Source organism: Poecilia mexicana, unplaced genomic scaffold (genome assembly GCF_051168715.1).
Source record: "Poecilia mexicana isolate PSO_F unplaced genomic scaffold, ASM5116871v1 scaffold_23, whole genome shotgun sequence".
In the NCBI taxonomy this organism is placed as follows: Eukaryota; Metazoa; Chordata; class Actinopteri; order Cyprinodontiformes; family Poeciliidae; genus Poecilia; species Poecilia mexicana.
The window spans coordinates 12,421,871-12,447,209 of NW_028263392.1; the positions used below are offsets into that span (position 1 = coordinate 12,421,871).

At 36.6% G+C, this 25,339-nt stretch overlaps 2 protein-coding genes across 2 annotated transcripts; both read left to right on the forward strand.

Annotated features, from left to right (window-relative positions):
* Positions 1–7: 7 nt before the first annotated feature.
* On the forward strand, positions 8–7,101 carry atp6v1e1b (ATPase H+ transporting V1 subunit E1b). The gene is made up of 10 exons (XM_014981250.2): positions 8–128; positions 253–314; positions 1,931–1,996; positions 3,248–3,357; positions 3,567–3,633; positions 3,717–3,806; positions 4,960–5,028; positions 5,423–5,517; positions 5,592–5,679; positions 6,421–7,101. The coding sequence occupies exons 2-10, from the start codon at positions 282–284 to the stop codon at positions 6,481–6,483; spliced, it is 681 nt and encodes a 226-aa protein (XP_014836736.1). The 5' UTR covers positions 8–128; positions 253–281; the 3' UTR covers positions 6,484–7,101.
* Positions 7,102–7,232: 131 nt separating this feature from the next.
* ada2b (adenosine deaminase 2b) lies at positions 7,233–25,305 on the forward strand. Its single transcript, XM_088003471.1, has 9 exons — positions 7,233–8,521; positions 11,049–11,268; positions 12,307–12,517; positions 12,602–12,729; positions 14,108–14,198; positions 14,281–14,389; positions 23,191–23,348; positions 23,429–23,631; positions 25,169–25,305. The coding sequence occupies exons 1-9, from the start codon at positions 8,221–8,223 to the stop codon at positions 25,254–25,256; spliced, it is 1,509 nt and encodes a 502-aa protein (XP_087859597.1). The 5' UTR covers positions 7,233–8,220; the 3' UTR covers positions 25,257–25,305.
* The last annotated feature ends 34 nt before the right edge of the window (positions 25,306–25,339 follow it).

Sequence of the window (25,339 nt, forward strand, 5' to 3'; positions counted from 1 at the left end):
AGCCAGTTGCTCCCTCTGGTCAGAACCAACCGTCAGGTGACTCCTGCTAGTCAGCTGATCTGCTGTGGACATCTTTTGGAGTCACGACTGCGGAGATTAATTCAAACCGTCTCCTCTGTCATTCTCGGGTATATTTACACATTTTAAACCCCTCTTCTTTTAATTAAAATATTGTTATTGTTAGTAGCAGCTGCGTGTCGTCGTTTGTGTCGTTTTAAAACCGTGTTTGTGTTTGTTTTTCCCCTCCTGAAGGCCTCGGTGTACCTTAAACAGCCGTGACCATGGCGCTCAGCGATGCCGACGTTCAGAAGCAGGTAACAAAGTGTTCAAACACGCAGCTTTACTCCATAAAGCATTATATTGTAGGATTATCTTTTATGCTGCTAATTTAAAAGCTACAGTAGGTAAAACCGTATTTTTATGACCTGTAATCCGTCTGGAAGAAGGATGACATTGGCAGGTTAAACCTTCTGTACTGCGTTTTTGGGGGCTCTAATAGGGCTGTTACTGGTAAGAAAACCAGTTTATGTTTGCTGTGATTTAAAGCTGAGGCCGTACAGAAGTTATTGCGGTCATATTTCCAAACGATCACATGATGAACAACACGCCAAGGCCTGATGAGGAACTTGGAGTGACTGAGGTGGAAAATAATATGAAGAAGCTCCAATAACTAGCAACAGAAGAGATCTGAGCATTAAACATGGCTGCAATATCCCTCCCTCTCCCTCTGTAAATGTCTAAATCATTCATCTGGTTAAAAGAAACCACATTTTATAGTGAAGTATTCTTCAACACTAGTACTTGAAACTTTCTGAATGTCTGTCAGGGTTTTTCACTGGTCTTAAAATTTGTTTTTATTCATTTTATTGCCAATTCTTTACCACGGTAGCCTGTTATGCAGATTCAGTCAGTTTTATTCATATCAGAGGCAAATTTTAGTGCATAAATTTACTTCTTAAACCAACTGTTAAGAATAAAAAGAAACTTTATAAGAAAACTGACAGTGTTTGCAAAATTATTCATACACTTTACAGCAGATTTAACATGTTAATTACTAAAATTAGTAAATGAATCCCATTATTAACCCTTTAGCCAAACGTGCAAACATTTTTTAGTGTTGCAGCAGTAGCCCAAACTAAAATGGAAATGATTAAATCCAAACATTTTATTGTGTTAGAATGGCTCAGTCAAAGTACAGACCAAAATTCAAATTACATTCTGTTGCAAGACTTCCACCCAATCAGAGCTCAAGCTATTTTTTAAAGGATAGTCGAGAATGAAAGTCTTCACATTTTGCAAAGCTGGTGGAGACACATGTAGGTGTAACTTCTGCTAAACAGGTTTTGCAGACGATAACCCCGGGTTCTGGAGTTGCAGTTCTTTGAATACTTGACAAAGCTAAAATTATTTCAGAGGACTATACATATTCAGAAAGTTTGCTGCAGCTGAGTTGTATTTGAAAGTAATAGTAACTAAAAAAAAAAAAAAAGTCTTAGAAAATAGACTTAGACTTTTCTGCTTTGACCTGCAACCAAATGATCTAAAACATTTCTCACTGATGTGGCAAATACCATCAGAGATGTTACTTTACAAATAAATGGAGAAATAATGTTGAAAGTTAGAGAGAGTATATCTACCAACAGAACTGATGCATGTCATTTTGTTTTATTCCAATTATCCACATTACACATTAGTTACACATTAAAAATTAAGGGAAAGAAATCTGTTCTGCACAAAATTATGGATTTGTTCAAATAACCTTGCATTTGGACATGATTACAAATATCGTAAATATGCTTCAGATAAGCAGGAATGTTTTTGTAAACAAATTACGTTGTGAGTCTAAGTTTTTGGCTACATAAATGGTGATATATATTCTATTGTGGAAAGTGACTTTTTTTCACTTCTCTGTGTTTTTCCCCCCCCACAGATTAAACATATGATGGCCTTCATAGAGCAGGAGGCCAATGAGAAGGCAGAGGAAATTGATGCAAAGGTATAAACACACAGTCATTATCACACACTGATAATTTCGTTAATATTATTGTTGCTTCAAATAAATATTTCTCATTCTGTGCTCAGATAATATTCTGAATCAGAGTTATTAGGTCTGAGATGTCACATGGTGCCTTCAGGGTATTTTTTTATTGTGAAATCAGGAAATCCATCTGCTTTGCTTCTGTTGGTCTGTAAATCAGACAGGAAATGATTGAAAACACATCTGCTGTTTGCTTAAGGCTTCTTTTTTTGCATGAGCTTTACTTTCAGTAAATAATTTGTTGAACTAATGTCTATTAAGCAAAATTGGTTATTTACTAAAGCTGCTAATAATGGTATAAAAACAGCTGGAACCCAGAGAGAGAAAATATGAGGATTGTCACGTTTCATTCCATTTAGTCCTTCAATGGGTGAAACTCACCACTAGGGCCACTAGGGGGTGCTAAAAGCTGCAAATCGGAGCATCAGAAACGCCATAACACTTGCATTTTTTTAGGTCTTAAGTTGATATTTATATTCTTTGCATATAATTTTTGGTTTAAATGATTATTTGAATAGAAGTAACCTAAATAGCTGTGAGGTGGAGTGGATCCAGACAATAATTTTAGGTGTAGAAAACACCCTCACCTTCAAGTTTTAACTTTTCTTTTTTTGAGAAAACAGAATAACTAAAATACATTTGTGAGTTCTTTTATCTTTTTCACAAGATGATAATATGCTAGTTTTATTCATCATTATTGTTTTTATTATTACTACTGGTAGTGTAGTCATTAAATATGTTTGACGAAAAATATTCTGTATTTTAACTTATTTAAAAATTTCCTCATAATTTTTAAGTTGTTGATGGAGCTAGGACTGGCTTATGTAGTCATTATTCACCAATTATTAAAAATTAAAAACAAGTTTACAAAATTAAACCCAAATAAATCATAAGATTCCTCAGTTTTCTGTGTCGTCTGGAAATGTGTCATGCAAATCTGAATAAGTACGGAAAAAGAGAATGGAAAATAGAAAAATGCTTTTATTTTCAGACTTTGTTAGGTATGTACTTTAATTAAATGTTTCCATTGTATTCGTGTGTTCATGAATTAATACACAACATAAATTCAGGTTTGTCTTTAATATTTGGACTGAAAAAGGAAAGGAAAGGATCTCTACACCACAAACTGATCTCTTAAGAAATAAACCTTTCAGTACATGAGCTGAAGTGTTTTAAATCCAGCCAGAATAACCCAGTGTGTCCCTGCAGGCAGAGGAGGAGTTCAACATTGAGAAGGGCCGTCTGGTCCAAACCCAGCGGTTGAAGATCATGGAGTACTACGAGAAGAAAGAGAAGCAGATAGAGCAGCAGAAGAAGATGTAAGTCATGGCGGGACACCAAATCCTTTTATTTCTCACTTCAGGAACAAAGAAGCAGCTGTGTGCGCAGCAGTGTTTCTATAATTGTGTCCCAGCTCTTCACCCTGTGGTTCCCTCTAACCAGCCCGCCTCCTTACCGTCTGCATGGATAAATATAGATCCATTTAGCAATCTAAGCAGCTCCAATGTGTCTGTTATTTGTCCAACAGTCAAATGTCAAACCTGATGAACCAGGCTCGACTGAAGGTGCTGAAGGCCCGCGACGATATGATCTCAGTAAGCCTTGTCGCACGCACAGCAGTGAGACACGCAGGTTGAGTGGAAATGACAACAAATCTGATCCATGTTTGTCCTGTCAGGATATGCTGAATGAAGCTCGCCAGCGGCTTGCTAACATCGCTAAAGATCCAGCTAGGTACCCAGCTCTGTTGGACGGTTTGATTCTGCAGGTTTGTTCACGTTTTATACCTGATTTTTAATATTTACCATAGGAAACACATCACATTTAATCCAATAGATTAAAATAATCCAATAGATTCTATTGGTTTCATAAAGAAGACACAGTGATCTGCTGGGTATTAGCCTATGTATTAGATTAACTGGGAACTTCCTTGAAATTGCCAACAAACAACTTAATTGTATTATTCTGTACAGCGATCATATGGTGCCTTATCTTTTGTGGTGTACAGTTTTTCTCAGATTGGCTCTGCAGTTATCTGTGTTTTAAGTTTTCCCATTTAGATCATGTGAGTCTAATTAGCTTGTGGTGCTCTAGGTTAGAAACAATTAGCCACAGCATCTCTTTCTAAAAAAAAGACCTATTGTTTCAGTGAACAACCTGTAGGTTTCTCTATAGAAATCACTTCACTCAGCTAGATCAGTTTTAGATTGGTGTGTTAGTGTGGCTCCTAACTGTTACATAAAACTTAACTAAATTAAATTAGTCAGGTTATAGAGTTCAGAGTAAGGTTGTGTAATATGGATGTATAAATGCATCGCTGTACTTAGTGATAATGATAAAAAGGATAAATAAAAGAAAATTAATACGTTTTTTAAATGCAAAATTAAAATTTTTCAAGTTTTTTACTCCAAATAGTTTTAAAAACAGCCAAAGCACTTAAAAAAAACACCCAGCTGTTTTGTGGCAATAAATTAATGTTTTTTGGTGTCTGAAAAAGTGAGATGGTTCCAAAATCTCCAAAATGTAACGTCATAAATCAGCAGGCACTGTCCCTCACCTAGCAACCCCATGCCTAGGCTGTTACCTAGCAACCTCAACAGAGTTCCGCTCGTCACCTAGCAACCTAAGCTGAGTTGCATCTCATTTATTAATACACTCGTGGACAAAATAGTAAAAAGAAAATTTCTGATAACACTGTCAATTTTGTTTTTTATTTAAGATCATTAATTTAAATTTATGGGACAACGATAAATCAAAATTCTTACCATGGTAAGAAACTTTGTACGATAAATGATAAATTCCCACCACAAGTTCAGAGGATTTTAGACGTTCCTCTGACTTCAGTTCTAGACTTAAGCAAATCTGACCTAAAATATGAAGACATTAAAGCATGTATTTCTTTTTATAATCTCTCATATCAGGGTTTCTATCAGCTGCTGGAGCCCAAAGTGACGATCCGCTGTCGTAAACAGGACGTTCAGTTGGTACAGGTGAGAAAATGGTGTCAAGGTCTTAAGGTTTACACTGTAAAAACAAAATCTTTCCAAGTATTTTTTGTCTATTTTCTAATGCAAATATCTATAAATAAGACAAAACTTACTTACAAGTAACTTTTCAGCAGGACACAAGAGCTTCTTTTAAGTTCCACTGGCAGATTATTTCACCTATAACATAGTAAAAATGTTGTTATATTCTAATGGAAATAGCACTTTTTTATCAGCATTAACAAATTTACGCCTGTATTTTGCTGAAAAGTTGCTTTTTTTGTGCCTAATTTCAAATGAGATATTTACACTAGACACTACAAGGAGAAATACTTTACAAGATTTTATGTTTTTTCTAAAATATGCAAACCTCTAAATGAAGAACTTGTGTGTTTTTAAGGCGTCCATCCAGAAGAACATCTCCATCTATAAAGCAGCTGTGAAGAACAACCTGGAGGTCCGGATTGACCAGGACAACTTCCTCTCTCCAGATATGTAAGCTGAAACATGGATCAGATTATTCTGCAGATTATGTATCTTTGGGTTTTAATCTGTCCTGCTTTCTGCAGCTCTGGAGGTGTTGAGATCTATAACGGCGACGGGAAAATCAAAGTTTCCAACACCCTGGAGAGCAGACTGGACCTAATGGCTCAGCAGGTAAAAAACACGCACAACTCGCATGTTTACATCTGTTTTTCCCCTCTAGATTTTTGTTGTTCTGTATATTGTTGGTTTCTATAAAGCCATTAGATACTTATGTTGTAAAATGTATTTTTCTTGTGTGGTAGTGGAGTTTTTATTGCTTTGTTTTGGTTGTGTGTCGATCAAATAATACCAATAATTTGTTTTGGCTTGACAACTTTTCATACACTTGTTGATTTTTGATTGTAGAATTTAAGGAGATAAATTAAGTGTTTGGTTTTTGAAGGTTTAATTTTTTAAAAATCTTGTTTTTGTTTTTTTCGCCAATGCACTCCTTGGATTTCCATAGTTTAAAGCCGCCATCTTTGTTTGACAGGGATGATTTACAGCTTCTAATTTATTTGGCCTTTGAATTCCTTTGAACCTTTGTTCTCATTAAAACAATTCTTTTCTCATAATTTTAAGACGTTTTTTCTGTTAAAATTGTCTCTTTACTAAAGAACAAGCACAATTTTACCATTAGATATTTTGACTATATTCTCTTCTCACACAAGGGATGATTGAGATAAAAGCCGCTTAAAACCATATTTTCAGTCATTTTTATCAATTTTTTAGAAAACAATAATTGAGAAACAAAACTGATTAAAATTGGATCTGGTCTGAAGAAATGTGAATGCTCAAGCAGCTCTAGTAGACTGATATCCAGTCATCTTTGTTTGTTTTGCTGATGATTTTATGATTTCTAAAACTTTGCAGATGATGCCTGAGATCCGAGTGGCTCTTTTCGGCGCCAACCCGAACCGCAAGTTTTTGGACTGAGATCCTTCGTTGTGCTCGAGACAAAAAGCTCCTTTTTATTTTCTACATGTCATATGGGAGATATCATTCCTTTGTCTGTGAAACCAAATTGCTGATGCACAAAAGACGTGTTGTTGTTTGTGTGGTGTATTGCTGTTTATCTCCTGACGGGGGCGCTCTGCTAACTGCAGGGATGGCTAGCTCTCGGTGGTCTGAGTTTACGGATTGAATGTTTTATCAGGTTGTCCTCTAATTGGATCAGTCTTCATGACAAAAACAGCTTCTGTGTCGCAGTTTCTGCTCGTTTTCTAAACCTCTCAGCACATTAAAAGGCTGCATGGGGCTTTGTGTGGCTAATGGGTGTCTGCTCCAACCAATCACAGACAAATAAATGGTATCCTAGAAACAAAAACACCATCCATGACCTTACTGAGTTAATTTATTGATGTTACACCAAGTGTACGTTCTTCTCTGTCTGAGAAGTGACCGATATCATTCCAGAAGCTGCACTGTTTGTATATGAGGTTTCCAGATTAAATTATGTTTGTGTGCTCGTTATTTTTTTTTTGTTTGTGATCGTGTCCAACTGAAAATGTTAAACTGAGTAAATGTAAAAACAACATAAAGATATCTAAACGATCGGTGCTTCCTGTGTGCTCCTCTTTTTGACTCATCCTGCCCATTCATGCCTCCTTCATTAGTTTATCACATGGCATTGGTCAGACAAAAATGCTCCAATTATCCGGCCGCTCCGAGGATTTTGCTGACATGCTCGGCCGCTGCAGTTTGTCTCCGCGAAAACAAGCCGAGCGTTTTGGTCGGGCGGATCTGAGCTGTAAGTAGCTGCTTTTTCCCTTCAAGAGTTTTAAAGTAAAACAACTAGAGATGTTTCTAATTTGTAATCTGAGATTTTAGACATGTTTTATTCTTGGTAAACTGTTAAATTTATGTTTTCAGAACTTGATTTTACTAGGCGATTATGTGGTCTGCTTATGTGTCTCATGTTAGGACAGCGAAAGTTTTAATACGTATGTAAAATTTATTTTTTTTAAGTTAGATGTTGCAGCTTTAAGCAGAGGTTCGGTGTGAGTCACTGCCAGGTGGAGCAGAAGCGGACTCCGTCTGTCAAATATTACTACCTGTAGAGCGAGAGCAGAACCAGAGTCTGACATCGCAACTCGAAGACTTAAATAATTTTGCGGGTTATTTGTTTAGCTTTCTGACCGTCATGCTAATCCGGGTGAGTGTTTGTAGCTGTGCGCTGCTTTACCTGCTATCTGATCCTCCATGTCTTTTTTACTGCAGTGAGCCTCGATGTAGCCAATCTCCGTCAAGTATGGCACTGTTTTTATGTCATATTAGATTCGTTGTGTTGATGCATTTTGACCTGCTTCAATTTTCCCCGCAACACGCAAACTTCCCCATTCACTCAGTGCGTTATAGTTCCACATCGCTTAGGATTTGTTGCTGCGCGTTTGCGCAGTGAGAAGGAAAGAGGAGACCAGCTGCACAGGCAGGCTGCGAAATGAGATGCGGGTGATCGGTATCGGCAACAAGAGACCGTGATCGTCGATCACCCATCATACACTTTTTCACGGAATCGGCCGATTATGATCGGTGGCCGATCGATCGGCACACCTCTAGCTGTTGCATGTCTTTTTTTGTTTTCAGCTCCAAAGCAGAAAACTTCAGCTCATCTGAAGCAGCGGCAGCATGTTCCAGTAGGCCTCCCAGTGTTCCCAGTGGGGTAAGGAGGACATGGTGAACTTACTCTGTCTGACTCTGCTCACCTGCGTTCCCCTGCTGTGGCTTGTGAGGGAATCTGCGGGGATGCCGGACCCCGCTCGCAGGGACCTGCTGATGCGTGAGGAGGCGTCCCGGCAGACGGGAGGCCTGCTGGCGCTCACGGCGGCCGAGCAGAAGCTGGACGCCAACCTGCATCGGTTTAAAGAGCAGGAGATGGCGGCCACTCTCTTCCTTCCTGCCTTACACTTCTTCAAGGCAAAGCCGCTCATCGAGAAGAGCGCCATCTACAGACTGCTGCAGAAGATGCCTAAGGGTAATGTTAAATACTCAGCTTTGTGGATATGTCAGTGAAATTACACAAATTCAATTTATTAGGACTGTTATTCCAACTTGAATAGGTTAGGATTGAGCGCGTTACAAAACATGTTCACTACATTTTTTGCACAGAATTGTCTTTAAATGATAAAATTTTAGTCTGGTCAGTTCTGCCTATTTTGGCTACTGCTGGCCACGCCCCAATTAATTAAACTTTTAAACTCTCACCTGAAATTAGCTGCAAACAGATGGACAATTGTACATCTTTGAAAAGCAAAAGTAGAGCCTCCTGCACAATCAACAAGAATGCAGCAAATGCTTGCCTTTTCCAGCAGCCATTGTATGCGCATCCAGCTGTAAAACCAGAACACCAAAGATGCTGGAGTTCTACTAGGGTTGCTGGTTTACAGACACCAAAAAAAAAAGTTTTTTTTTTTAAGTGTTTGAGGTGTTTTCAGAAGCAGTGGAAACCTAAACAGAAGTACAAAAACATAAACCCTTTAAGTCAGGTCAAGTTTATTTGTATTGCACATTTTAGCAACAAGACAGTTCAAAGTGCTTTAGACCAGAGAAACATCAGATAGTCATCAATTATGAAATCATTATCAAGAACAGTGTTTTTCAACCACTGTTCCGCGGCTCACTAGTGTGCCGTGAGTGATCGTCAGGTGTGCCGTGGAAATTATTTAATTTCACCTATGGTACCGTATTTTCCGGACTATAAGCTGCTACTTTTTTCCTAAACTTTGAACCATGCGGTGCGGCTTTTCTGTGTATTTTTCTTCAACCACCAGGGGGCTCTCTAGCAGGAAGTGAATCATTAGAAGTCAAAATTGTAAATCAAAGAAGAACGCGTTAATTTTCATTTAGAGCAACCACGTGCTAGCAGCAGACACGACGGAGAAATGTTTTCAAACTCATATGATGCAGCTTTTAAGTTGAGGGCTGTCGAGCTGCCACTACAGGAGAGAAATAGAGCCGCTGCACTTAAGCTCGGCGTGAACGAAACCATGGTTAGTCATTGTCTCTCTTCAATTTCTGCCAGAAAATCAGCTGTTTTATCCAAACATGAACAGGTTTCACACTAGGTCGGTAAAATATACAGATATTGACATTTTCTACATGCAAATCTTCATATTGTAACAGTGAAATCTTTCCCAAATAAGCTAATCTAATAATATAATCTTATAATAATATAATCTTTCAGAATAAGAATTATTTTCTGTATTCCAGCTATAAGAATGCTTGTGGATTAGTTTGTAAAACACTAAAGTTTAATACAACTTCTTTAAATTTAAGACCACATTGTTGTGGCCCTGTTCAGGTGTATTTTTGAAGTGGACATGTTACGTGCAATTTGAAATAAGAAATGTAAAATGTGATAAAAATACATTTTTGTGTTTATTTTATTCCTATTCAAGACACTTTGATAAGAATGGCTATATATGTAACATAGGCGGATACAGAGTATCTTTCTTTACATTTTTGGTTGGTGGTGTGCCTCGAGATTTTTTCAATTAAAACAGTGTACCTTGGCTCAAAAAAGGTTGAAAAACACTGATCAAGAAAATATGCAACTAATGTGTTGATAAATGTTCCATTTATTAATTATCAAAGGCAACTCTAAACAGGTGGGGATTTAGTCCTGATTTGTTTGAATTTTAGCTTTTATCCTACTGAAGGACCCATTTTAAGGTCCTAAACCTAACCCTTTTTTAAATTTTTTTTTTTTTTACAGTTTTTAATCTTTAGCACAATTTCTTGGGTCTTTGAAGGAGAAACAGGCCCACTCCATCATAGAGCCACCGCCATACTTAAAAGTGAGCTTGAGATTCTTATCCACATATTTATTGTTTTACACTAAACCCATCACATATGTGAGTTGTTTTTCTTTCTTGTTACTTAAAATCACAGCAAAAGGATGGAAGACAACTACAAATAAGATATATAAATGTATGAATTTACCACATTTTCTATGTTAGCAAGTAAAGTTTCTGTAGTACCTTCACAAAGTGAATATAAACAAAGACAAACCCAAGATTTAAAAAAATACAAATGAAATGATATTTAAGCTAGAGCTCAAGTCATTCTTAAATAGGATACGGACCCAAACGTCACACAGATACAAAATGTGGTACATCCTGGACATTAACGGCAGCAAACATCTTTTTAAGATCCCAGTGTACACAGGCTGTTTGCAGATGCCGGGTTGTTCCTCTTTAGCAATAACGGCCTAAATGCTCTTTCTATGAGGCAGATTATCCTCATCATGTTGGCACCGTTCCTCAGTGTGTGCAGAACTTCCTCTTTGGATAATTAATTTATCTTTGCCTTTTGGATGAGGTGGCAGTTCCTGGCCCCGTGTGATCATGGAGGAAGAACGGCTCTGCCTGGGCCTGTCAGAAAAACTAATTATACTCTGTGATAAATTATTGCGATCAACAATAATATTGTTTTTGAAACCATTTTCAACTATTTTGTTGATACATGTCCTTGTTGGTTGCTGCTGTATGTTCTGCCCACAGGCGCCGCACTCCACATCCACAGTTCATCGCTGGTCAGCGCCGAATGGCTGGTGAAAAACGTCACCTACAGACCTCACTGCTACATCTGCTTCACGTGGGACAACTCGGTCCGCTTCCTGTTCTCCACTCTGCAGCCCTTCCCTCGGTGGGACTGCTTCTACTGGCAGCTGCTAGAGTCGCTCAGAGCCAGGATAGGGGACAATGCAGGATTTGACAGCAGGTTAGCAGAGATTAAGGGTGTTTTCACTCCTGATGCATTTGTTATATTTTCAGCTGGTGCGGTTTGCTTTCACACTCCACTGTGTCAGTCCAAACTCTTTGAAAAGCCTGTTCCCCTCCTCGCCTGTGGTGGCGCTGCACCAAGAACCTCTGAAGAAAACACTGCGCACAACTTCCTCCTTCACAAAATTTTACTGGTTGTAGGATTTCTCTTTTGTCATTTGTAAAAGACCATGAGCCATTTCTACCGCTAGATTCTCACTTTGGTTTTGGTTGTATTTACCCAGAATGCTGTGCACTGTAGTCCACTTCCTGCTTTTGGAGCGGTCTTTGATCTGTTTGGCGTTCACATATACAGTCAAGCCTCGCCAGAGTTCACTTCAGCCGAACTAAGACTGAGGTTTTTAGGTGGACCATAGTTCACCGCTTTTTGACTCATTTTCATTTTTGGGCCTCTTCAAGACCATAAATATGCTCAAAGGGCTGGTGTACCCATTAACAAATTGTTCTAATCTTGTTTTCTCTGCGTTAGATTGGTACAACTTAAACTGTAGCAGTTTTGAACATGATGTAATTTGATCTTATACAAAAACTGATTGGATATGACTGATAAAATAATATCTTAAAGTTAAAATTTTGTGTCCCTCTAAAGTGTTGAGGGCCACATAAATGCACATGATGGGCCAGATCTGGCCCACAGGCCTTGAGTTTGGCACTTGTGTTCTATTCAAACAAACTAGAGTTAAACAGAGATGGTGAGACTGAACCGTTAATATGCAGAACAAAAAACAAACTCTGGTCTGCTTCAAATGCATGTGTGAATGGTGAGCGGACCAGAGACGAGGAGGGGAACAGGCTTTTTAATTGGTTTTGTTTGACAGAGTTCAGTGTAAAAGTAAACCGCAGCAGCTGAAAACGTAACTAATGTTGCAGTTTTTGTCCCCAATCAAACCAAATCTACTGGACTACGAGGTCTCACTGTTATCATGCTTAATGGTGGAAAATGATCTGAAATATTCCCCCTCTGGGTGTTTTCCAGTTTAATCCAGCACCTCACACTGTTTACTGAGAATCCAGATGGTGAATATCCAAACCAGGATGTTGTGTGGGAGAAGTTTGAGAAGGCCTTCATCGCCGCTGCGGGGTTGATCACCCACGCTCCCGTTCTGAGGGATTACATCTACCAGGGATTAGAGGAGCTTCACAGGGACAACGTCATGTACCTGGAGCTGAGGAGCGGTCTGTCCAGGGTTCGTTTGCTTCCCACACGATCAGCTTGAGCTCCTAATAAAACATCAGCTCCAGTAGACACATTTTTCTTCTCTTCGTTTCAGACGTATGAACTTGATGGAACGATTCATGACAAGATCTGGACTCTGAAGCTGTTCCAGGAAGTGACATCAAAGTTCAAACAAAATTATCCAGAGTTTTTTGGAGCCAGGATCATAATTTCAGTCCACAGGTATAATATGACAAGATCAAATAGGTTTACAGATAAAGCAAAAGAAATTCATGCCGGTTCAATAAAGTGGGAACCGTGTGTCTCAATTTCCACACTTTGTTGTAAGAATTTATTTTATTTAACTAAAATTTAATTTATTTATCTCATGATTGAAGCAGAAATAGCAGCAAAGAGAAAGATGTCAGTGTCTGGCTGTTGGAGACGTTCTGGCCTCAGCAGCACTCAGACATTTAATGAGATGCTATAAAGACACATTTTACACAAATATGAAGCATATGGACTTAATTTTCTCCTTTTTAACAAAATCAACTCTTTTCTCTACTTTTCTTTTGTTCTAATTTCTGTTTATTTGAAGTCAAAAGTTAGGCAATTTACTGCTAAAGGCATGGCTGATTTTAAGTTTAAAGTTATAATTCCCTATAATAACCTTTTTCTGTATGACTTGTGTTTTTGCCATTGACAGGAATTTAAATATTTATTTCTGTACAATTTTTGTATTGTTTTTTTTTTCAGCATTGTTTATTTTATCTTTTATTTTAAAATGGAAAGGTTAAAAATGACCGAACTTAAAAAAAAAAAAAAAAAATTAAATCAGGTGTAGAATGCCTGCATTTAAACTATGGTTAAAAAAATAAAAGAAAAATAAGAATTAGACAGGCAAATTTACAACATAATATCCTGCACAGAAAACAAATTACAATAAATAAATAAAAAATAAGCAGCTGCAATAAAATGGGAGCAAGTTTTGTTTTTAACATAAAAACTGAATTTGAAGAAATATTTTATCATTAATATAAATAAAATGCAGAGTGCTGTTCTCCAAATGCTATAAATTAATTGTTTGCTCCATAATAAATTAATACTTGTTTAAATATATTTTTTTTTTACATAATTGATCAGGCTGAACTCTAAAAAATAAAAATAGGATTATTTTAGAGCTTCAAGGCTCTGGGACATTTTTCCAATAAACTAAAAGATGTATTAGTGTTTTCTATTTAATCTGCTAAACAGTTTACTTGATTGATTCTGTCTTATGATTTTAATATATTATGCCGGACTTTGTGATTTTGTCTTGAAAGATGCTCTATAGATAATTTTTAGAGACTTGCAATAAACAAAGAAGGAAATTTATCACATTGTAAAGATGTTCAGATTATTTTAAAAGGTGTATATGTTTACAACATAAATCTTAAATCAACGTTATATGATTTGACTCATATCAGTTGACCAAATTAAGCAGAAACTGTTGGCATATCCTTATAACAAAGTGTTTTTCTGTTGAATATTGTTCTAAATTCACATGTTGGGGTCAAAGACATTTTGTGCTAAAGCTGAACTGTTCTAGTTTTTGATTCCGTTCTCCGGCTCCTTTCTTCAGGGCTCTGAGCGTTTCAGAGGTCAAGGCTGCTGTGACAGAGGCCATCCAGCTGAAGAAAGACTTCCCAGACGTTGTTGCAGGATTTGACATGGCAAGACTTTATCTAGTTGTAAATTCTTTGACCATGCTGTATCAGTTAGCCACTTCCTGTCATAATGTGATATGGTTTGTAGGTCGGCAGGGAGAATAGCGGGCGGACTCTTTGGGACTTCAGAGAAGCTCTTTCCCTGCCAGCTGAGCTGGGAGCATCGCTGCCGTACTTCTTCCATGCAGGAGAGACGGGTCAGTCACCCTATGTACGCGAATCCTTAAAAAGTCTTACATTGATGCCCCTAAAATTAAAGCCTTAAAACATCTTAGATTATTACACATCATTTTCAATGCCATAGTTAGTATGTGTCATTTTTGAGATGATGCCATGTCAAAAACATGTCATTTTTAGTATACTACACAGTATGTCATAAGGGTGTAGCGATACAATAATTTCACGATACGATACAATATACGATATTCTGATCACAATGCGATATGTATCACGATATTTGTTGAGCGATACAATTCGCTGCGATTCAGTGCATTTTTATGATTTTCTGAAAGATTTTAGAAGGACAGAGTGATTTTAGTGACATTTTGTGTTCCATAGACTTGAATTTAGTTAACTGAAAACTGATTAAAAGCACCAACTACACAATACCTGACTCTGATTGGACAGTCTAACAGTCTGCAGCTGGACAAAATGAATCAAAGATGCAGTGAGAGAATTAGTTTGTCATTTAATTCATGTGGATTTGACATAAAACTCAAAAGTTTAAACGGTAATCCAGGAGCAGAGTGGGGAGATTATCAGCCTCTGTAGACTCAATATGCAAATGATTGCACTTATGTTTTTTCTTTTGGACACTGGCTGCATTTTGGAGTAAAAATGCAGTCTTTTGGACTATGGGGAAAAAGGCTTTTCTACCTTGTCTCCCAGAGTTAGCCGTGGCTGTAAGCTGCTTTCTTCTAACTGCTAAAGTAGTGGCTCTGCCTCACCCCGTAGTGATCGACTCCCTGCAGCTACGCAGCGCCGCTATTCCCCTGCTTGGATCTCTGAGTAGCTGCCTCTCAGACTGCCAGGATCTCATAGTACTCTCAGTCTCTGATACTTTTTGTCTGTTGCTAATAAGAATGATCGATCAGCCATTGTTATCATGGAAATCCTCACTGCGCCGCGGATTCCGGATGGGAGTTTTTCCTCTTCGTCTTCCTGCTCAAAACACATCGCCGCTGCGCGCCCGCTTCGGATATTATCAACCCATGTTCATTCTTCAGGTAATCCTTTATATTAGGGCTGAAACGATTCCTCGAATGATTCGAGTACCTCGATTACTAAAATTCCTCGAGGAAAATTTACCTGCCTCGAAGCTTCGTTAATTTATGTTTTATTAGTTAGCGCACCGTGTTCCGGCCGGGACTTCATTTGCGTTGCGCGGAGCTCTCACTTCCGCCTCTGAGTTGTTGACAAAAGCTAAGTCTCAGCGGCATAAAGTCCAATCTTCAAGATTGGCCCGTGGGGATTTTATTGATTGATGGTAATGCCCGACTTTTTATCGTTTTTGGGGAACCAATAAGCATCCTTAAAATGACTGGGGGAATGCCTGGAGTACGGCAGCATTTCTCCTCCGGGGCTGCTGGTTGAAAGCGAACGGCGGGAAGAGCGCTGAGGTGAGCGGATAGCCTGAACAGGGCGGGTGGCTGAGTAGCTGATGCTTACCGTGTAAATGTAGCTTTACCGACGAACCGCACAATAAATTTCATATCCCGGTCTGAAGAAACGGGTGGCGGAGCGCATCGTACATGGCTGGTAGATGAGTTTCTGAGTGTGACCAGTGAAGGTGTCGTAAATATCCCGTATTGCTTCCCCCCGTGTTCGTCCCCCGGTCTAACGGTTCGTCAGTCCGCTGGTCTATTTCCTCCCCTCCACCCCATGTTCGTTCATTCGCCCTCTCCTCCCAGTCCAGGCGGCATTTCCCGTATTTTCAAACCCAAAGCGTGAAAGGTTAGGTGGCAAGGTGAGTTTAATTAATCTATTAAACTCACTGAAGATGAATACATAAACTAAAAGCTGGATTGTAGACATTTTTATAAGCATATTTGTGAGCCTGCCCCTTTGTTATTAAATTCAATATAATTTCAGATTTTTCTATAACTTTTCTTCTGGTTAACTTAGAAAGTGAGCTGTTATTGTTACAGGTTAGTTTTCTAAACTACAAAAAAGCAACTGTTAGGGATGCTCAAATATGAAAAATTGGACTGATATTGATACCTGATAGTAACACCGGTATTATGCCAGATTTACCAATATTTCATTTTATAATTTTTTTTTATCCGATTACTCGATTAATCGTAAGAATAATCGATAGATTACTCGATTACTAAAATATTCGTTTACAACAGCCCTACTTTATATACAGAACAGAAACCGGCAAGCTAAAATCTAATTACGAAGTGAATGCTACCAGTCGAAATTTGCATTAATTTTGCGATTTCACTGCTTTTGCAGCTGCTCCGTTCGCTCCGCTACTCTGTTCCGCTTCTCTTTCCCAGTTACTTGTGCAACTTTACTTCGTTTCTCAACAACAAAATACAGCCCATCGTTATTTATTTAAGATTTTACATTTCCAAAAACACAGGAATATAATGTTTCGTTTCGTACATTTGGAAGCTCATTCCCTCTCACATAATCGGAAAAGCCGGGGAATGGCGGAGCTTTTGACATTTCTCTGACATTCAGAAAAATATTTTAGCATAACTCCGGTTATACTTGGCCTATTAACACAATTTAAAAGATGGTGTGTAGTTTATAATGTGCACTTTAAGCTCAAGTTGAAATTGAGACTGAGGGAGGCGGAGTCTTGCTGCTACGCCGTAACAAACTAGACGTTAAAAAGAGCCTATGGAGCCCTATGGTTTAACAGATCAATACTCGTGGATGAAAAATCGATACTTTCCGAGGGCGGAAAATATCGATATATATCGCCGAATCGATTTATTTATACAGCCCTAGTATGTCATAGTATACTATGTGATTTTCAAGTCAATTTTGAGAACATAGTACACTATTTCATTTTTTGGACATTTTTGACATCCTAGCATGTTATGTGTCATTTGGCCTAATTTTGGATGTCTAAAACTGTTTTTTAGACAGTTTTTTAAATGTCCAAAAAAACTTGTTTTTTTGGACATTTTCGACATAGTTTTTGACGTCCTACCATGTTATGCGTCATTTGGCCTAATTTTAGATGTCATAGTATACTGTCGTTTTTTTGGACATTTCCGACATCATAGTATGTCATTTTTATGACATTTTCAACGTTATAGTATAGTACGTCATTTTTGATGTTATAGTATAGTATTTTTTGGACATTTTCGACATGTCCAAAAATGTCCTTATTTTGAAATAAGGCAAAATCAGTCATTTTGCTTTATTTCGACTTATGCTATTTTTAGGACATTTTTGGCATCATCGTATATTGTCATTTAGGACATTTTTGAAATAGTATCATGTCATTTTTAAGTCATTTTCGACATCATAGTATGTCATTTGTTGGACATTTTTGACGTCATCGTATAGTGTGTCATTTTTCTGACATTTTTTACATCATAGTATGTCATTTTTAGGACATTTCCGAAATCATAGTATGTCGTTTTTAGGACATTTTCAACGTCATTTTTGATGTCATAGTATACTGTTTTTTGGACATTTTCGACATGTCCAAAAATGTCCTTATTTTGAAAGGCAAAATGACACATTTTGCCTTATTTCGACGTATGTGATTTTTTTTTTGATATTTTCGACATCATAGTAAATATGACATCAGAAATGTCCAAAAATGACATACTATGCTATGATGTCGAAAATGTCCTAAAAGTGACATGTCATAGTTTTACTATGTCATTTTTGGACATTTTCGATGTTATAGTATAGTGTCATTTTTTTGTACATTTTCGACATCATAGTTTACCATATTGAAAATATCCAAAAAAGTATAATTTTTTGACATTTTCGACATCATGACGTCGAAAAAGTCATAAAAATAACATGCTATATACCAGGGGTCACCAACTCCAGTCCTCAAGGGCTACTACCATCCTGCAACTTTTAGATTCACCTCTGCTCCAAAATGTCTGAATTCAGAGTTTGATCCAGGTGTGTTTGAGCAGAGACGCATCTAAAAGTTACAGGATGGTAGCCCTCGAGGACTGGAGTTGGTGACCCCTGCTATATACTATGATGTCAAAAATGTCCTAAAAGTGACATATTATATAATATGTCACTTTTAGGACATTTTTGACATCATAGTTTACCATGTCATTTTTTGGATATTTTCGATGTCATAGTATATAGTGTGTCATATTTAGGACATTTTGACGTCATAGTATAGCATGTCATTTTTATGACTTTTTCGACATCATAGCACATAGTATGTCATTTTTTTGACATTTCTGAAGTCATAGTTTACTGTCATTTTTTTTTGACATTTCTGAAGTCATAGTTTACTGTCATTTTTTTTTGACATTTCTGAAGTCATAGTTTACTGTCATTTTTAGGACATTTTCGACATCATAGTTTACTACATACATAGTTTCCAAAAAATGACATCATAGTATAGCATATCATTTTTTGGACATTTTCTAGTTCATAGTATGGTATGTCATTTTTTGACGTCATGGTATAGTGTGTCATATTTTGGACATCATAGTTTACTCCATATATATAGTTTACTTTCGACATCATAGCACAGTGTGTCATTTTTTGGACATTTTTGTCGTCATTGTTTACTACATACATATATAGTTTACTTTCAACATCATAGCATAGTGTGTCATTTGCAGGCTACTTTGCACTGACCATTATTTTATCATTAATATTTCTATCACTATTGTAGATGTTTTGATTTTTATGCTTGTTTCTATACTTATAATCAAAAATAATTTCCCAGAGAACAAAAAAGCCATGGGAATAGAAATTAGTTTCACAGGCGTCTACGAAAAATGCAATGAACATTCAAGTTAAAATTGGTAGGCTTAACAGCAGCCAATCAGAGCGGAAAAATATTCTTATTTTGTGCCATTTTCTAGTTGTTAAATATTCCACAAAATGATCAAATAAAAGATGTTCAACATGCCAGTTTAAACTTTGATCTATTTGCAAACCGACTGAGCTCTGCAGCATTAAAACATGGATAGAACTGTAACTACATTAATCATAGCTCTTCTTTTTTTCAGTGTTTGTCAGTTTCTGGTGGTGCAGCTCTGTGCTGCCTTCAGGAGAATGGGACATCAGAGTATCATCCATAAATTTCACCCACATGGCATTTACTGTGCAAACCAGAGCTTTCAGTGGAAAAACAAAAGTTCCAGATCCTTTAATGCCATAGAAATATGAGACAGAAACATTGATTATATCTTTATATAGACCTGTCTATTGATTTATAGATTATTAGTTTTACTGGACAGAAATTACAAAGAACAAATCTGGCTCTTAATCAAATCTAATTAAAAACATGAATAAGTGATAAGTTATTTACTGTTATGATCTGTAAGATATATTTATTCTCAGTACTAGATGTGGTCTCAACAAACCCATGACATTTCAACAATATTTTACTTTTTATCTGGAAATAGTGTGTTTATTCTTGCCATACAGTCCTCTGTATTAATTATTGATCTAAAGGTCTTGCCATACCAGTTTATTCCTTTGTACTTACTTTATTCTTGCATTTTGTTATTCATTCATTTCCATTTAGTTTCCTTTGATTACTATTATCCTCTCTTGGTTTATTGCTGTGTCCACTTTAGTTTCTTTCCTGTTGCTAGATTTATTTTATCATTTATTGACCATCATTAATCTTCACTCATCACCTGCTGCGCCACCTAATCGTCATGTGTTTCACATCATGTTGATTTTTCACTGTCCAGCGTCGGATTCTCTGTTTTTATGCCATAATTCACATCTAGTTCGTCGCTCCGTTTTATGTCCCGCTTCTCCTGTTTCAGAGTTCTGCGCCATGTGCGCGTCTTTTTTTTTTTACCCCCTAAGGTGCCGGGCGGTCGGGAAACGTATCGATGGGGAAAAGGCAGACTGACATAAACCTTTTAAAACAACGGAAACAATTTCTCAATTTCTGCATTCTGATTATTGAAATTTAAAAGTGCTGTCAGAAGCTACAAACACTGAATAGAAGAAGAGCTGCCATCGATACAGTTGCAGCCAAGCATAGTTTAATGTTACACAATGCAGTTTTACCAAGTCGCTCAAAGTCTAAACTGGCATTGTTGTGCATTTATAGTGTAAAGTTTACCTTCGACCAAAGGCATCCCAGCGCCCCCCTTTTGTAAAAATGTCCGTCAGCGCCCCCTGCTGTACTCTGAACACCCCTGGGGGGCGGTACCACCCATGTTGAGAACCGCTAGTTTAGTATGTGTCATTTTGGTCATTTTTTGACGTCATAGTTTTAGTATGTGTCATTTTCATTGTTATTTGACATTATAGTTTAGTATGTGTCATTTTGGTCATTTTTTCACATAATAGTTTATAGTTTGTGTCATTTTTGTCGTTTTTGACATCATAGTTTATCATTTTGTTCAATTTTTGACATCATAGTTTAGTTTGTGTCATTTTGGTCGTTTTTTGACATAATTTAGTATGTGTCATTTTTTCTCATTTTTGACATAGTTTAGTATGTGTCATTTTGGTCGTCATTTGACATCATAGTGTCATTTTGGTTGTTTTTTGACGTCATAGTGTATGTAGTATGTGTAATTTTATCTCATTTTTGACATAGTTTAGTATGTGTCATTTTCGTTATTTGACAGTTTATTATGTTATTTTGGTCATTTTTCCACAATAGTTTAGTTTGTGTCATTTTTGTCGTTTTTTGACGTCATATTTAGTATGTGTCATTTTGGTTGTTTTTTTAACAAAATGACACATACTAAATGTCTTCTTTAGTATGTGACCAAAATGTCACATACTAAAGTGTGTGTCATTTTGGTCATTTTTTTACATCATAGTTTATCATCATAGTTTAGTTTGTGTCATTTTGGTCGTTTTTTGACATCACAGTTTATCATTTTGTTAATTTTTTGACATCATAGTTTATCATTTTGTTCAATTTTTGACATCATAGTTTAGTTTGTGTCATTTTGGTCGTTTTTTGACATAATTTAGTATGTGTCATTTTTTCTCATTTTTGACATCATAGTTTAGTATGTGTCATTTTGGTCGTCATTTGACATCATAGTTTAATTTGTGTCATTTTTGTCGTTTTTTGACGTCATAGTGTATGTAGTATGTGTCATTTTATCTCATTTTTGACATAGTTTAGTATGTCATTTTCGTTGTTATTTGACAGTTTATTATGTTATTTTGGTCATTTTTTCACATATGTCATTTTTGTCGTTTTTTGACGTCATATTTAGTATGTGTCATTTTATCTTATTTTTTTACATCATAGTTTATCATTTTGTTAATTTTTGACATCATAGTTTAGTTTGTGTCATTTTGGTCGTTTTTTGACATAATTTAGTATGTGTCATTTTATCTTATTTTTGACATCAGTTTATCATTTTGTTCAATTTTTGACATAGTTTAGTTTGTCATTTTATCTCACTTTTGACATCAAAGTTTAGTTTGTGTCATTTTGGTCGTTTTTTGACGTCATATTTAGTATGTGTCATTTTATCTCATTTTTGACATCATAGTTTAGTTTGTCTCATTTTGGTCGTTTTTTGACATCACAGTTTATCATTTTGTTAATTTTTTGACATCATAGTTTATCATTTTGTTCAATTTTTGACATAGTTTAGTTTGTCATTTTTTTTCTCATTTTTGACATCATAGTTTAATTTGTGTCATTTTTGTCGTTTTTTGACTTCATAGTTTAGTATGTCTCATTTTGGTCGTTTTTTGACGTCATAGTGTATGTAGTTTGTGTCATTTTATCTCATTTTTGACATCATAGTTTAGTTTGTCTCATTTTGGTCGTTTTTTGACGTCATAGTGTATGTAGTTTGTGTCATTTTATCTCATTTTTGACATCATAGTTTAGTTTGTCTCATTTTGGTCGTTTTTTGACGTCATAGTGTATGTAGTATGTGTAATTTTATCTCATTTTTGACATAGTTTAGTATGTCATTTTCGTTGTTATTTGACAGTTTATTATGTTATTTTGGTCATTTTTTCACATATGTCATTTTTGTCGTTTTTTGACGTCATATTTAGTATGTGTCATTTTATCTCATTTTTGACATCATAGTTTATCATTTTGTTAATTTTTGACATCATAGTTTAGTTTGTGTCATTTTGGTAGTTTTTTGACATAATTTAGTATGTGTCATTTTGGTTGTTTTTTTGAACAAAATGACACATACTAAATGTCATCTTTAGTATGTGACCAAAATGTCACATACTAAAGTATGTGTCATTTTGGTCATTTTTTCCACATACTAGTTTAGTATGTGTCATCTTGGCTCATTTTTGACGTCATGACGTCGAATATGTCCTAAAAATGACAAACTATACTATGATGTCAGAAATGTCCAAGAAATGACATTTTAGGACATAATGTCACTTTTAGGACATTTTCGACATCATAGTATAGTGTGTCATTTTTTGGACATTTCTGAAGTCATAGTTTACTATGATTTTGAAGATATCAATAAAAGTGTAATTTTTAGGACATTTTCTACATCATGATGTCAAACATGTACTAAAAATGACTTTTGACATGGCATATGTCATTTTCGATGTCATAGTAAAGTGTCTTTTATTGGACATTTTCGACGTCATGCAGTCTTGTAAGTGAAATAATCTGCCAGTGAACTAGAATTTTCTGTTACTCAAAAAATATCCTCTTGCTGAAAACTCACCTGTATGTTAGTTTTGTCCTTTTCAAAGGTCACAAGAAGATTTGAGCCAGATACTAGACCAAAAATGTTGTAAAATTTTGTTCTTGCTGTTACTGTGGGATTAACCGCAGACTAATTTACAACCAGTTCACCAAGTCTAATATATGTAAAAATTCTTTCCACGTCTGCAGATGATGAAGGCACAGATGTAGATCAGAACATTCTAGATGCTCTTCTCTTCAATACCTCTCGTATCGGGCACGGCTATGCTCTGGCACACCACCCTCTCGCCAAAGAGCTTTCCAGGAAGAGGAATGTAGCTGTGGAGCTTTGCCCAATCTCTAACCAGGTATCCTGTCAGAGCTGCTGGATGAGAAGGACATGTTTGTTTCTATGGTGAAACCATCTGGGTTTGTGACTCCTGTGCAGGTGCTGAAGCTGGTGTCGGATATGAGGAACCACCCTGCAGCCGTTCTGATGTCCGAGGGTCACCCTCTGGTGATCAGCTCAGACGATCCCGCTCTCTTCGGCTCAACTGGACTCTCCTACGACTTTTACGAAGCTTTTGTAGGAATCGGAGGTCTGAAGGCAAATCTGGGCACCCTGAAAGAGCTGGCCGCCAACTCCATCAGGTCAGTTCATGATGCTCATGGGATGTATTTTTTTTTTACAGTCGTCCATAATAATTTGAATGAAATCACATTTAACACGTTTTTCTTTCACTTTTTATTTTTACAATTTGAAGATAAATTTACAGAGATTGCAAATACCCATATTTGGGTTCACAGAAAAGAACCCAGATAATGGATTTAGATAAATATTTGTCATGTTCAGCTCAATGTTTGAATTGCTGCAGAGTATTTGTTAGAAAGATGAAATCTCCTGTTTTGATGTTTGTTAGCTTTCAGTCATCTCTTGTCATTGATGTGAAGGAACAGAGGATTTTCTGCTTTTATGTAGTTGCTGGGACCATCAAACACAATCATTATTCCTTCACATCAGTGACAAGAGACGACTGAAGGAAGCTAACAAACACCAAACAAAACAGGTGATTTCATCTTTCTAAGTCACATAGTGAGAATCAGTCACTATGTGACTACTCACTTCTACATGACTACTCAGGTAGAAGTTCACATGTCAACTTCTACTCAGGTAGAAGTTGACATGACTTCTACTGCTGATGTAGAAGTCATGTCAACTTCGATACATCTCAAGATAAAAATTTCTAGATAAAGATCTAGATAAAAATCTAGAAAACATTCCTAGATAAAATCTGGAAATGTTTTCTAGTTTTTTTTTATCTAGATAAAAATCTAGAAAACATTTCTAGATTTTATCTGGGAATGTTTTCTAGATTTTTATCTAGATTTTATCTAGAAAACATTTCTAGATAAAATCCAGATAAAATCTGGAAATGTTTTCTAGATAAAAATCTAGAAAACATTTCTAGATTTTATCTAGAAATGTTTTCTAGATATTATTGAAATATATCTAGAAATGTAATCTAGATAAAATCTAGATCGAGATATTATCTAGAGATGTCTTCTACATGAAGTCCTGTCTTCATGTGGAAGACAGGACTTCTACATGAGTAGAAGTCCTGTCGACTTCTACTCATGTAGAAGTCGACAGGACTTCTACTCATGTAGAAGTGGACTTCTACATGAGTAGAAGTCCACTTCTACTCATGTAGTAGTCCTGTCGACTTCTACTCGTAGAAGTCCTGTCAACTTCTACATGAGTAGAAGTGGACTTCTACTCATGTAGAAGTCCACTTCTACTCATGTAGAAGTCCACTTCTACTCATGTAGAAGTCCACTTCTACATGAGTAGAAGTCCACTTCTACTCATGTAGAAGTCCACTTCTACATGAGTAGAAGTCTACATGAGAAGTCCACTTCTACATGAGTAGAAGTCTACATGAGAAGTCCACTTCTACATGAGTAGAAGTCCACTTCTACTCATGTAGAAGTCCACTTCTACATGAGTAGAAGTCCTGTCGACTTCTACATGAGTAGAAGTCCACTTCTACATGAGTAGAAGTCCACTTCTACATGAGTAGAAGTTGACAGGACTTCTACTCATGTCAACCTAAAGACTCTAGATATACAGCAACTTAAGATAATTTTTTACATCTGTCCTGAGTTTTAAAGTCATCTCTGTTTGTAGATACAGCTCGCTGCCAGATCATCTTAAGGACAGAGCTTTCACCATGTGGCAAAACAAATGGGACGCCTTCATCTCTGATAATTCATGACTGTCCAATCATAACTGATCCTGTTTGACTTGAACTATAATAAAAAATCCCAGGATGTTGCCTGGTCTAATGGAGCACTGGCC

Bases quoted from the DNA above. Each gene is read 5' to 3' on its own strand.
- atp6v1e1b (XM_014981250.2), top strand. From the start codon at position 282: ATGGCGCTCAGCGATGCCGACGTTCAGAAGCAG. The intron at 3,634-3,716 runs GTAAGCCTTGTC...TTGTCCTGTCAG, and splicing joins CCCGCGACGATATGATCTCA to GATATGCTGAATGAAGCTCG. The intron at 5,029-5,422 runs GTGAGAAAATGG...TGTGTTTTTAAG, and splicing joins AGGACGTTCAGTTGGTACAG to GCGTCCATCCAGAAGAACAT.
- ada2b (XM_088003471.1), top strand. From the start codon at position 8,221: ATGGTGAACTTACTCTGTCTGACTCTGCTCACCTGCGTTCCCCTGCTG. The intron at 11,269-12,306 runs GTTAGCAGAGAT...GGTGTTTTCCAG, and splicing joins AATGCAGGATTTGACAGCAG to TTTAATCCAGCACCTCACAC. The intron at 14,390-23,190 runs GTCAGTCACCCT...CCACGTCTGCAG, and splicing joins CTTCCATGCAGGAGAGACGG to ATGATGAAGGCACAGATGTA.